This window comes from Nansenia antarctica (genome assembly GCF_963989245.1).
Source record: "Nansenia antarctica genome assembly, chromosome: 3".
In the NCBI taxonomy this organism is placed as follows: domain Eukaryota; kingdom Metazoa; phylum Chordata; class Actinopteri; order Argentiniformes; family Microstomatidae; genus Nansenia; species Nansenia antarctica.
Genome location: NC_137688.1, coordinates 80,458,142 through 80,472,638, shown reverse-complemented (window position 1 = coordinate 80,472,638; position 14,497 = coordinate 80,458,142). Strand labels below are relative to the sequence as shown.

At 45.4% G+C, this 14,497-nt stretch overlaps 1 protein-coding gene across 1 annotated transcript in view; it reads right to left on the bottom strand.

Moving 5' to 3' along the window:
• Positions 1–769: 769 nt before the first annotated feature.
• Positions 770–14,497, bottom strand: part of LOC308154466 (putative C-mannosyltransferase DPY19L4) — a gene marked incomplete at its 5' end in the record, with an annotated part of 27,176 nt that continues 13,448 nt past the window's right edge. Inside the window, 10 exons of the mRNA XM_080527626.1 lie at positions 770–2,319; positions 4,038–4,196; positions 8,628–8,760; positions 9,226–9,308; positions 9,435–9,491; positions 10,075–10,195; positions 11,273–11,392; positions 12,399–12,557; positions 12,780–12,853; positions 13,110–13,211. Coding sequence (XP_080383752.1) covers positions 2,155–2,319; positions 4,038–4,196; positions 8,628–8,760; positions 9,226–9,308; positions 9,435–9,491; positions 10,075–10,195; positions 11,273–11,392; positions 12,399–12,557; positions 12,780–12,853; positions 13,110–13,211 — 1,173 coding nt within the window. The remainder of the gene's footprint in view (positions 2,320–4,037; positions 4,197–8,627; positions 8,761–9,225; positions 9,309–9,434; positions 9,492–10,074; positions 10,196–11,272; positions 11,393–12,398; positions 12,558–12,779; positions 12,854–13,109; positions 13,212–14,497) is intronic.

Sequence of the window (14,497 nt, the reverse complement as noted above, 5' to 3'; positions counted from 1 at the left end):
GGTTAGCTCAGTTGGTTAGAGCGTCGTGCTAATAACGCGAAGGTCGCGGGTTCGATACCCGTACTGGCCAGTCTCTTTTTTTTAAATTATTATTAAAGGTCTCAAGTAAAGTGGTAGGAGAGCGAATTTGATATACAATAATAGAAACATATTCATATACAATCTTCCGTACATTTTATTGACAGTATAAAACTGTTGCAAGGCCGGTTAGCTCAGTTGGGCCAGTCGAGGTCGCGGGTTCGATACCCGTACTGGCCACTCCTTTACTGCATTTCACTACTAGTACTGGTACTTGTACTCTGCAATGACAATACAGTTGAATCTAATCGAATCTCTTCACTGCATACTCATATGTAAACTACATGCATTATAATTATGCCTGTTATACTATCGTTTAGAATATAACATACGGTTTATTTTACTACTCGATCTTTTCAGTTTGTAAAGCGTCTTTGAGTGTCTAGAAAAGCACTATGTCAGTCTAATGTATTATTATCACGCACACACACACACATCTAAATAGGCATATGCTCGCACACGCACACGCACACGCACACGCACACGCACACGCACGCACGCACGCACGCACGCACGCACGCACGCACGCACGCACGCACACACACACACACACACACACACACACACACACACACACACACACACACACACACACACACACACACACACACACACACGGTCAGTCTGTTGCAACTTTATTATGTCAGGAACATGTATACTCTTCACAGCAGTTCTACAAATTCCAGGAAAGGATGAGTATCTTTGAACCATTTTCTTCTTTACAGGTTTGGACATGGACATAAATGAGGTGACATCATTTAAACATCATCTTCCCTAAAAGGCACAACATAACTGTTGATGTTCTCTGTGTAGAAGTGAAAGAAACACCCCTCAAATAAATGTGACATCCTTATACTGAATTACAAAGACACCGGCAATCTATTCAAAGATGCATAGTCATAATTATGTGTCTCCGCTAAAAAAAACAAGATCATACACGGAGGAAGGAATCAGCAGATATAGCAGCTTTGCAAACGCCATTGCACTTCAGTACTAAAGCATAGCAACACTATTGAGACAAACATCATACCAATGTTACATTGTGTATAGACTTCATACTTTTATTGTAGCCTTCTTCTGAAATAACACACAATAAAAAGGCAATTTCCAGACATATTGACTTGACTGGAATGCTAAGACCAGTGAGAAAGACCAAGGGTTATGTGAAGGGGTCGCTCAAACATAATTATAAATGACACCACGATACTTAATCATTTGAGTGAACTTTTTACATTTACATGTAAAGGCTAAGGCGTTGTGAAGGAGAGGCCGCCGAGGGGGGGATCATAAACATAACGTGGGTAGCCTCAGAGCCTGCCATCACTACCCTAGATAAGGCTCGTCTTGGTGAGCTCTGCTCATCCTTACTGGCCCGTTCCCTTTTACACACACAGGCAAACAAATCAGCACAGCCAGATGACTCCTTAGGCCCCAGCACACACAGAGGTGGTCTTTAAACAAACTGTTAAAAAAGCGTTGCACGCACACACACACACAGACACGCACACAGACACGCACACACGCACGCACGCACACGCACACACACACACGCACACACACACGCACACACACACGCACACACACACGCACTGCATGTGTGTCAGGCTCATGACCATGAGAGAACAGAAAGGCAGCAGAGAACGTAGAACCTTACATGTACCTCCGCTTACGTCACAGTTATTCTTGTTCGGGGGAAAAAAACTAAATACAGTACAATGATTGACATGGCACACTTGACCGTTAAAACCCCCCTAGCATTAAAAGCTGAACCGGGTGCAATATTGGGAGGACCAAACCTTGTTGTAAATGTGCTCATGAATCTTGCTGGGTTCCATGTGTGGTTTTCACTTGGCAACAGTGCAGAACATCAAGTCCTTCACCTTCCCCAGAAGAAAGTCAAAGGAGGAAGTGAATACTAGACATCGTTCTGCAAACTTGATGAGAACCAACTGCATAAGGTGGCGTTGCATTGAACTGTGGTAACACACACTTCAGAGGGAGGCAGGCAGACAGACAGACAGACAGACAGACAGACAGACAGTGTTGGCCCTAGGGGTTTTAAAGAGGAAACTTCCATCAGTACTGGAAGGAGATGACAGAGTTGACTTTGTACACATGAAAGGACCGGTTCCAGAACACCCTGGTGAAGTAGTTTGTGTAGGGCGAATAGTTCATCTTGATCTCGTGACAGAATCGGCCGTGTTTGGAGAAAGAGTACATCTCTCCGTTGTCGTAGACCACCTGGGTGCAGAAGGACAACATTCAGGATTCACGTGTTAGGAAATGGCACAAAGAAAAAACCTGCTTCACCAAGTCTCTAAATTCTCAGAGGGAGCTGAGCCGTTGAATGGGGAGATCTATGAATGCATGTTTACTGAAAGTACGTGTTAGGATGTGTTCATTGTGCATACACTTGAAATACTTCATATGAAAGAACCAATCAAACTCTGTGTCATTTAGACTGTTCACACTCAGTCTGCATCTTCTCTCCCTGTAACTTGTAAAATGTCATTTGAACTGAACTGGGGACAGACTTAGACTATGGGTTAATGGCTCATCAGCATACTCAGAACTGACAGAGAGTCAGGTAACTGGGTTACCTTGGCGATCAGCTCCTTATGGGGCAAAGTTAGAATGTACATGGCTGGGGTCCCCTCTATGTGGTCAAGTTGACTGAACGGAGTCTTGTCAATGAATGAATGAATGAATGAATGAATGGTCTTTATTGTCATTGCTATAGTACAGGTACCAAACAACGACATTTGGGAGGGGTGGCTCCCCTGGTGCTAGGAAAGAAAAAAAAAACTAAAAAAACAAGAAGGGAAAGGAGCTGGTTTACATAAATAAAGGCTATGTACACTATCCACTATACTATACTGTACAGATAAGACGACTAGGGTTGTCATATTGCACATAGTGTTATTGCACATTCATTTAAAGTGTCGCAGTTTGCAGGCTTGAAATGTACATATTTGTGCCTCAGCACTATGGTTATGAGTTGTGTTAGACAACTGTTTGCTTATCCATCAATATTCTGTCTATAAAAGGCACACTGCGTGTGGCCATGACTGAGAACTTACCTGCAGCGCTGCAAGGGAATAAACCTTTCTTCAATTGTCTACCTTGAGCAAGAATCTTTAATTACTTTGGGTTAGCACCAATCTCAGCCACCACCCATCAATCATACCCTATAACAATACACCACCCATCAATCATACCCTATAACAATACACCACCCATCAATCATACCCTATAACATTATGTTATTGCGGGTCTTCGGTCGGGTGTCTGTTGCTACTGTATTAAGGGTTGACACTCTTTCAGGGACTAACTCTTTCAGGGGACTAACTCTTTCAGGGACTAGCTGTTTCAGGGACTAACTCTTTCAGGGGACTAACTCTTTCAGGGACTAACTCTTTCAGGGGACTAACTCTTTCAGGGACTAACTCTTTCAGGGGACTAACTCTTTCAGGGACTAACTCTTTCAGGGACTAACTCTTTCAGGGACTAACTCTTTCAGGGACTAACTCTTTCAGGGGACTAACTCTTTCAGGGGACTAACTCTTTCAGGGACTAACTCTTTCAGGGGACTAACTCTTTCAGGGGACTAACTCTTTCAGGGGACTAACTCTTTCAGGGACTAACTCTTTCAGGGGACTAACTCTTTCAAGGACTAACTCTTTCAGGGACTAACTCTTTCAGGGACTAACTCTTTCAGGGACTAACTCTTTCAGGGGACTAACTCTTTCAGGGGACTAACTCTTTCAGGGACTAACTCTTTCAGGGGACTAACTCTTTCAGGGGACTAACTCTTTCAGGGAAAAATAAATAAAATAAATAATCGTAATAATACAGAAAATATTTTCGATTACGTTATGAGACTACGGTGGGACAAATGGAGACTCATGGATGTAAAGGGAAACATTGTTCCAGTGCTCCAGGGAGCGGGGCATACTCACATGGCCGTTGGCGATGTCCAGCAGGTCTTTGACCCGGCAGCCCTTGGTGGGGGTCAGCTCGTTGCACAGCGACTCTTCGATGATGATGTAACTGGTCTTGTGTGACGTCAGGATCTTGTACACGTCCTCAGCAGACCTCATGGCGTAGACCTGATACGTCTAGTGAACAACGACAACAACGAAGGAACACAGTCAGCGACAAAACGCTTCTGTAGACGTTATAGACATAGCCAGTGTGGAACACTGGATAGCTAACAGGCATCAGGCAATCCCTGATAAGGGATCAAACCATTACCATTCTCAAGACGTCACTATAGGCTAATCTATTTTCTCCTTCCATGGGGTCCTGTGGGGGGGGGGGCTGTGAGTGGGAGGTATGTGGGGGGAGGGACATTTGTGGGCGAAGGGGGAGGAGGGGGACTGTTAGGGCAAAGGGTGATTGGGAAGGGGGGGGGGGGGGGGGGAAGGCTTATGGGAATTTTGTATTTGTACTGGATTTTTGTCATTCTATTTCTCTTTTGTTTAATTATATGTTACCACTCCCTTGTATTATTCCATGAAATAATAATACAAAAAAAATTAAAAAATAAATAAAATGCTTCTGTTGACAGCATGCTTCAAATGGTGGGAGAGAAGAGGGAGTAGGGGAAGGAAGAGAAGAGGGAGTAGGGGAGAGGAAGAGAAGAGGGAGTAGGGGAGAGGAAGAGAAGAGGGAGTAGGGGAGAGGAAGAGTAGGGGAGAGGAAGGGTGGTGCATCAGAAGTGTGGAACCAGTGAGCTTCAAACAGCCCTATAGCTTCCTGGATTATCTGTTTGAATGTTTTCTGGCTATTTTAGATAACAAAGACTAATAATTGCTGTTGAGTCGTGGTGACGATCGGTGAAATCTTTCCTTAAAAATTGTTGTAAGGGTTCATTAACCCCTTACCATTCCTGTATAATTAGCCTAAAACGCCTATCCAACATATACCCAAGGTGAATTGAAAGCTGTTCTTGAGTAAATGCATGGGGTTGGTCTCCTTTTGAAGGTAACACTCTGACGTTTGTTCCCCAACACACTGAAGTAAAACCATTTCCATTTTCGCCTAAATACGTTTTTTGCAATGTAAACAAACCGTTGTTGCGGGAATGTTATTGATCGGTGGTCAACTATAAGGCTTCATTGGTGAGTTTTATCAAATGTGTCAATGTAGTGTGTTTGTTGGTGATCTGACAGCAACGTCGATTGTGCCTGCTGTTATGATTTTATCTTGAGATTATTTGGCTCGAAGTGCAAGAATCATAGCTTTGAGAGGATGTAACGCATGACTACCTACGTAACCATAGGAACATAGGAAGCATGTACATGACTACCTACGTAACCATAGGAACATAGGAAGCATGTACATGACCACCTACGTAACCATAGGAACATAGGAAGCATGTACAAGCATGTACATAAGGAGGAGGGTTAGGGTTAGGAGGGTTAATAGTGGAGCAGATAAAGTAAAAATCGTTCACTTGTGGATAAAAGCACCAAAATGTTACTGTGTGTACCTCTTGGGTCATTCTTTGGAAAAAAAACGTCAGCCACGCAGATTTCAAAATGGCTGCCATTTTTAAAGATGGCTGCTCCCTCTGCCAATCATTCAGATTTGTTTCAGAAGTAATGTGAAAAATATGCCTAAACACAACATTATTTCAGCAAAACACCTTGAGATGGTGGTCTGACATCAATGTTGAAATGTCAGCGAGACATGCAGAGACACGGGTTGCCACGTGTAGATCAGAGGTGGGGAAGGACAGGAAGAGTTGAGTGTCATCTGCGTAGCTGTGGTAGGAGAACCCATGTGAGGAGATTACCGAGCCAAGAGACTTGGTGTAGAGAGAGAACAGTAGGGGCCCTAGGACAGAGCCCTGGGGTACCCCAGTGGTATAGAGGGAGAACAGTAGGGGCCCTAGGACGGAGCCCTGGGGTACCCCAGTGGTGAGGGTTCGTGGAGAAGACAGCGAGGTAGTCTCTCGCTCCGCCGGGTAGGAAGAAAACCAGGAGTGTGCGGTGCCAGAGATGCCCAGTTCTGAGAGGATGGAGAGAAGGATCTGGTGGTTGTGTCGAAGGCAGCAGACAGGTCCAGCAGAATGAGAACAGAGGAGAGGGAGGAAGCTTGAGCAGAGTGGAGGGCTTCCGTGACAGCAAGGAGAGCAGTCTCAGTGGAGTGCCCAGCCTTGAAGCCGGATTGGTGGGGGTCTAAATGTTCCATCTTCCGGAGATAGTCAGTCAGTTGTTTAGATGCCGCACATTCAAGGGTTTTAAGGCTATTTTAAAGGCCGCTGGGACAGATCCTGTGGATAGGGAGGAGTTGATTACGGTGGTAAGGTAAGGAAGGATGTCGGAGGAAATGGATTGGAGAAGAGGGGAGGGGATGGGATCGAGAGGGCATGTGGTTGCCCGCTTGGATGTGATAAGTGTGAGAATCTCATCAGGGGAGAGGGGGGAAAAAGATGATAAGCCAGAGACCGAGTGTCGAGCAGAGAGTTTGGAGGGGGTGTTAGCAGCGTTGCTAGGAGGGGAAAAGGTGCTGCCGATGTCGCCCACCTTTTTTTCGAAGTAGGTGACAAAGTCATTGGCAGACAGGGAGGAAGGAGGAGGGGGAGGAGGTGGATTAAGGAGTGTGGAGAAAGTGGAGAACAGTTTTCTAGGATTAGAGGCAGAAGAATGTATTTTGGATAGTAGGTTGCTTTAGCAGCTGATGCAGAGGAGGCGTAGTTGGAGAGGAGAGAGTGATAGAGGTTAAGGTCATCAGAGAGACTTTTTTTTTATCCATTTCCTCTCAGCTGCCCTGAGCGCTAGTCTACAAGCATGTAGTGTTTCAGAGAGCCAGGGAGCCCAAGGAGAGGATCGAGCTGGCTTCAAGGTTAGTGGACAGAGGGCGTCGAAGGATGGGGTGAGAGCAGACAAAAGGGTGGAGGATGCTGCATCAGTGGATAGAAGGGAGAAGGATTCAAGAGAGGGTAGGGAGGATAAGACAGAAGAAGAGAGGGTGGTGGGGGACAGGGTACGTAGGTTGTGACGAGATGGTCTAAAGTGGTTAGAGGCTGACAGGGAAGAGGTGGTTTTGAGGGGAAGGGAGAAGGATATAAAGTGATGATCAGAAACTGGAAGAGGAGTATCAGTAAGATAGGAAGTGTGGGAGGATCTGGTGAAGACAAGGTCGAGCTGATTGCCTGCCTTATGAGTCGGAGGAGAGGAGGACAGGGTAAGGCCGAAGGAGAGGAGAAGGTCAAGTACGCCAGATGAGAGAAGCTTCTCTGATTGGAAGTTGAAGTAACCCAGTAGTGCGAGCGGAGTGCCATCATCAGGGAAGGAACTGAGAAGGACATCCATCTCGCCTAGGAAGTCACCAAGCTGGCCTGGGGGGCGATAGATGACAACAATGTGACGTTTGACAGGGGAGGAGAACAGCATGGAATTCAAAGGAGGATATTGACAGGTGTGACAGGGGAAGGACAGTATGTGACCACTTAGGCGAGATGAGGAGTCCTGTGCCTCCCCCTCGACCAGAGGATCTAGGGGAATGAGAAAAGGAGTAGGTGTCAGAGAGGGCTGCTGGTGTAGCTGTGTTTTCAGGTGTGATCCAGGTCTCAGTGAGAGCGAGGAAATTGAGGGCCATGAGCGAAGCATAAGCTGAGATAGCCTCTGCTTTCCGGACCGCTGACTGGCAGTTCCAGGGACCGCCCGCGGCGATGAAGTCATGGTCAGTAGAAGAAGGTGGATAAATGAGATTGGAAGGGTTGCGAGGGGGGATGTAGCGTCTATGTGTCCTCCTGAGTGTCAGAAGAACAGGAATAGGGAGAAAGCACATTGTGATATTAGTCAGTAGAGGGGAAGAGGGTTAAAGAACAAACGTAGGAGTAGCTAAGTGCACTCAAAGTAGACAGATGTGACAATGGCTTGGAATATGGTAGAAGGAAACTTCTTGGCCTCTCCAGAGTTATAAATCTGGCTTCTCTGTGGTAAAAAAGATATGGTTTGATGGTAAGATCATTAATATTGGACAATTCTACACAAAGTTTCCCCCAAAAGAGTATTTCCAGGCCGAAAATGGTGGCCATCTTGGCAAAAGTGGCAGCCATCTTGATTTTTGCATGGCTAACGGGTTTTATCAAAAGAGCAATACCCAAGGAGCATTTGTACCAATGTTGATGCTTTTATCCACTTGTGAACGATTTTCCTATAAAAATGCATTTAGCCGTCCCACTACTTGGAATATGGCAGAAGGAAGCTTCTTGGCCTCTCCAGAGTTATAAATCTGGCTTCTCTGTGGTAAAAAAGGTATGGTTTGATAGTAAGATCATTAATATTGGACAATTCTACACAAAGTTTCCCCCAAAAGAGTATTTCCAGGCCGAAAAAGGTGGCCATCTTGGAAAAAGGGGCAGCCATCTTGATTTTTGCGTGGCTAACGGGTTTTATCAAAAGAGCAATACCCAAGGAGCATTTGTACCGATTGTTATGCTTTTATCCACTTGTGAACGATTTTACTATAAAAATGCATTTTAGCCGCCCCACTATAAGGAGGAGGGCCACTGTAGTGTCTCCCTGCCTGCTCACATCCTCACTCCTCCGCAGCAGGTCCACCTCGGAGTAGAGAGGCAAGCTGGTCACCGCCAGGCCCGAGCACAGCTTCACCGTCCCCAGCAGCTTGGGGCTCCCCGCAAACACCGCCGCCACAGGGGCCTGCGACCTGGAGGGAGGGAGGGAGGGAGACAGAAGGAGCGACGGACAGACAGAGGAGAGAAACAGGTGAGGAGAGGAGAGAGTCTCATCAGACACACAGGGAGACATACGTGGTGTAATAACACTTGTCATAACCACGGTGCTGCTGATCTACCAATCAGAGGCTAATGGTAAATGGACTTATATAGCGCCTTATTCCAAAGCGCTTTACAACGGCCTCTCATTCACCCGTTCACACACACATGCAGACACCAATGGCAGCAAGCTACCATGCAAGGCGCCGGCCCGCTCACTGGGAGCAATTTGGGGTTCAGTGTCTTGCCCAAGGACACTTCGACATGTGGCCAGTCGGGGCTCGGACCGCCGATCTGCCGACCTTGCGATCATTAGACGGCGGCTCTACCTCCTGAACCACAGCCGCCCCAGCCCACCCAGCCAACGACCAGCCAGTCACGGTCTAGGAACCACTCACTTGATCCAGTTCATCAGCTCTACCGTGTCTGGGTCGTAGAACTCCTGCAGCTCAGACAGCTCCGCTATCACACGAGGAAAGTACTGCCAGGGGGGAGAGAAGTACCCGTTTAAGAAACAGAAATGTTCATTTTTACGACGCTACAAACATCTCTCGTTTTCCAGAGTCTTGTATTTATTTGTGAAACGTACGATTCACAAGACACTCACCTCTCTCCACAAACTGAACCCTATGATGGTTGGAACTGCTGTGCTCAGGATCAAAGCCTAGGAGTGAAAGAAGAAGCAAGTCAACAGTGCGACTGACGGACCTTCATCTTCTTCTTCATCTTCACATTATCAAGAGAGATTCCCCGGAAATCAAATCGACCCCCAGCCCGTCTCTATCGACTCCTAAAGATCTGACCGAATCAGAGAGGTGGGGGGGGGGGCAAATTAGACTATGACGGCAGGGTTCGACATTAATGGTTGCCCGATTGCCCGGGGCAAGTAAAACATTCGCCGGGTTTGTTTGCGCGTCGGCGACGACGCTGCTGGATCCTGGATCTGTGTGTCGGTGTGCAGGAAGAACAACGGACGGCGCAGGCGCCAGACCAGACTAGATGATCGTGGAGTGAAGATATTATTAAAGCATACGCGCCTGTCCACCTGTCTGTCGATCAGCGCGTACGCTATAATAATATCTTCACTCACTAGTCTGTCCGTCGTCGCTGTCTCGCAAACAAACCCAGCGAATGTTTTACTTGCCCCGGGCAATCAGGCAACCGTTAATGTGGAACCCTGAACACTGATCGGTAGTGTTAGCCTCGGACCCAGCTACAGTACAGGTAGGACAGAGGAACTCTCTCACCAGAACCACGGGGTGGATGGACTTCAACCTCAGCCACCTGAACACAGTCATCCAGAGCTCTGGAGAACACACACCAAACGCTGTGAACATACACACGTACGGGGTCCACAAATACTTCATCCTGCAGAGAAACTACAATCAATCATCCAGTACATATACAGTAGTACATATACAGTAAGTACATATACAGTACATATACAGTAGTACATATACAGTAAGTACATATACAGTACATATACAGTAGTACATATACAGTACAGATACACTTCACCAATAACAACCCTCTGAGGATGGCCCTTCCAGTATGCCTGTACTGTATGTCTGACGGGCCAACATCCCACGTGAACATACAGGTCAGTACATTCTCTATATAGCACTGATTCCCAATCTATGGGCCTCTAGTGGTCCACGAGGGTACTGCAAATGGGCCGCCAAATCTTACCCAGAAAATAAATTCATGGTACAGTATTTTTTTCTTTAAAACCTTCAAAAATGCATCCTCAGTGGAACTTGTGGAGAATAATGATGAGACACCACAAATTGTACACAAAACAGATTTTTAAGTGGTCCTCGAGTCCAAAAAGGTTGGGAACCGCTGCTCTATAGTGTGTGTTGACATACAGGTCAGTACATTGTCTATAGTGTGTGTTAACATACAGGTCAGTACATTGTCTATAGTGTGTGTTAACATACAGGTCAGTACATTGTCTATAGTGTTGGACATACAAGTCAGTACATTGTCTATAGTGTTGGACATACAAGTCAGTACATTGTCTATAGTGTTGGACATACAAGTCAGTACATTGTCTATAGTGTTGGACATACAAGTCAGTACATCCTCTATAGTGTGTGTTGAACATCAAAGACTCCGATATGTTGAACATACAGTGGGGGAAATAAGTATTGAACACATCAACATGTTGTCCAGTAAATGTATTTCCAATGAGCCTATTCAAGTTTCAGTTAGTGTGTTCAATACTTTTTTCATTCCACTTCATTACACATAACTTTATTTATGGACTTGAATGTTTCGATTTCTTTTGTTAATTTGAGTTAATACCAAAGTCTGGTGCACATTTCACTTGAATGGGCTCATTGGAAATACATTTACTGGACAAAATGTTGATGTGTTCAATACTTGTTTCCCCCACTTTACCCATCAAAGCCCATGGCCAGCGCTCCCATATGTTGAACCCACCCATTAAAGCCCATGGCCAGGGCTCCAAACAGCAGGCTGTGGAACACGTGGTAGATGACTTCCGGCTGCTCGCCGATGCGTCCGTCTTCCAGTCGGATTTTGGTTTTCATTGGTTCGCCGCTGTCGCCGCGGTAACACAGAAGAACAGAATTGAAACATTTTGATCGTCGAAAAAAATGAAGAACGACTTTAAAACCTGTAAATAAGCTGAACTGGCCAGGGTCAGATCTGTACTGAACGTCCATGATCAGATCTGTACTGAACGGCCATGATCTGTAGCCCTCAAGGAATGATGATGGAGTGGTGAAGAACGTTCAGAGTTTCCCAGAGTGCAAACAAAGTTGTTTGTTGCAAAACTCCGGGTGTCGGGTAAGAACACTGGTGGTTTAACGTGCCTGGTTCACATTGGGTTTGTTTACAAGGATACGCACGTGTCTGGCGCTGTTAGAAGACGTAGCGTACGCACGTTTTCACTTGGTCAGTATGGCCAGCAGGGGGCAGCTGGACCTTGAAGTCAATAACACTCTCTCAACATCCCTATCCTGAACACTCTCTCAACATCCCTATCCTGGACACTCTCTCAACATCCCTATCCTGAACACACTCTCAACATCCCTATCTGAACACTCTCAACATCCCTGTGCTGAACACTCTCTCAAAATCCCTATGCTGAACACTCTCTCAACATCCCTATCCTAGACACCCTCTCAACATCCCTACCTGGACACTCTCTCAACATCCCTATGCTGAACACCCTCTCAACATCCCTATCCTGGACACTCTCTCAACATCCCTATCTGAACACTCTCAACATCCCTATGCTGAACACCCTCTCAACATCCCTATCCTGGACACTCTCTCAACATCCCTATCCTGAACACTCTCTCAACATCCCTATCCTGGATGCCTTTAACACGGCCTTGAAGACGCACCTGCTGGCCAAGACCTCCGGGCATCTAGTTCAGTTGTTGTTTTGTTTGCCTGACTGTTTTTTCTTTTCTTTTCTTGTATCTTGTATCACGCGACCTTGTGTCCCATGATAGACGCTATGTAAATTGAAGTTATTATTATTAATAATAACAAAGCAGCCGCTTCCTCTCCCATTCTGACAGGCCCAGCTGCTCACCTCAGCCTCCTGTAGATGGTCTGCAGTGTGGAGGTGAGGCAGATGAGGAGGACCAGCAGGTAGAAGGGCAGCACTGACGCCTGGGTCAGCCTCAGGAACAGCTCCTGGCTGGGCGTCTGGAAGGCCTCTTGGCACAGGAGCAGGTTGGTCACATAGTCCCTGGCAGAGAGAGAGACAGAGGACACATCGTGTTCAGGTTTGGTGGTTGTTTCTTGTCAGTTTCTACGGACGTACACAAATATGAATATCATCACATGTATCGCAAAGACGTTTTATGACTTCTGAAATCAAGCTAGGACTGGAGTTGAGCTAATCTTTCTCTTGACAAATAGCTCGATATTAAAACACTGAGGTCAGTTATACGTTTTTTTTTAAACTCACGTGGTTGTGTTGAGTCCGAATTTCACTTCGAGAAATTTCAATATGAAGTCGCTTTCACTGACTGGCATAAATCGCTGTAAATCAATTTAAAAGCATATTACACCAAAGTGTGTGTTTCTTCTTTTCCACATACTGTAACACCTATTACACTGTAACACCTATTACACTGTAACACCTATTACACTGTAACACCTATTACACTGGATGCTCTGGACTTTGGGGGAAATACCTTTTCCATTAGCTTCAAATATGCATCAACATCTGAACAGGGAGAAGGATATTTCTCATCATTATTATTGAACAAACGGCCCTAAACAGGTTGAGCCTCACCTTGACCACGTAGCTGAAGGTGATCCCCGTGGTGAACACCAGGTAGAAGTGCAGGAAGAGCTTCATCAGCCTGGCCACTAGGGGGCCCATCTTCATGTTTTGCTGAAACAGGATCACAAGCAATGAGGTAAAAATTACTAATTTTGCAGAAAGTTGACAAGTCTGCACCCCTGAATACAAAACGCTGAGACAGTGGCTGTGTTCGGAATGGCATACTAGCATACTACTCATACTAGATATGACGTAGATTTGAGTATGCAAGAGCGTTCACACTGTACAGTATGCGAGATTTGAGTATGTGAGAAATGTAGTATGTATACTAGATTTTCGCAATTATTTAAGTATGATATGACTGGACACTACTGGGGTACTGAATCCCCAAAATGCATTGCGCGTCTCTTCAGCCTCGTCAAACTGCGTCATACAAACGCGTCATACAGCTGTTGTTTTCATTGTCTGATAGCCTGGAGACCGAAAGCTCGCAATAAACATAGTTTTTTGCACAGATTTGAGTGTGCAGATGGTGCTTTTTTGCACTCTATTTGATACTCTTCAGCTGCAGCACCCCAGCTAAGTCTGATCACGGATGAGCGATGGTATTTTCACTATACTGGGAATTAACATGGTGAAATGCATTCTTAGACAAGGCTACGTCGTCATGATTACAAAGATGCCACTTGAAATGCGTGAAATCCAAGTTTATTCGTGTCCTACAGACACGTTCACCTAGTATTTGACTGCCTGTAGCCCAATCACGAATGGTCCCAGTATTGTAGCTTCAGACGAACAAGTTGGTTGTTATTGTGCTTGCTGCAGCAAGCCCACGATATAGATATTTATTTTAATCCTGTTCTTTTACCAACTGCTAAGACAACAATAAAGTAAGCTAATTACTTGAGCTAGCTAAAGATATCGGCCCCCCAAATCATTTTACAACTTGTTTAGCAATTATGTTACAATGTTTCTGTGGAACTCCGCAGTGAAGGTATCTAAGCAAGTAGGGTGCAGTGGTGTAGTGTACGTGATACGCAGGACTACGCCGTATACCCACAAGGAAAGCCAAGGATTTCCATACACCCACTTAAAAATGTGTGAGGATACGTAACAGCGTTTTGTGACAGAACTTTCACTTTCATTCATAAAATTCACCCCGTCTGTGTTACGAAGCATTTGAATTTTGGACCATTGGGACTGACTATAGCGTCATATACCATCAAAGGGGGGAGATGCGACATGAAATATGTCAAAATGCAGCACTATCATGCACAGATCAGCCTTATAACATGTAATTTTTATATATATACTGTATATATATATATATATATATATATATATATATATATATATATAACGGAGCGCAGATGTATTTTTATGGCGTTCCGAAATGA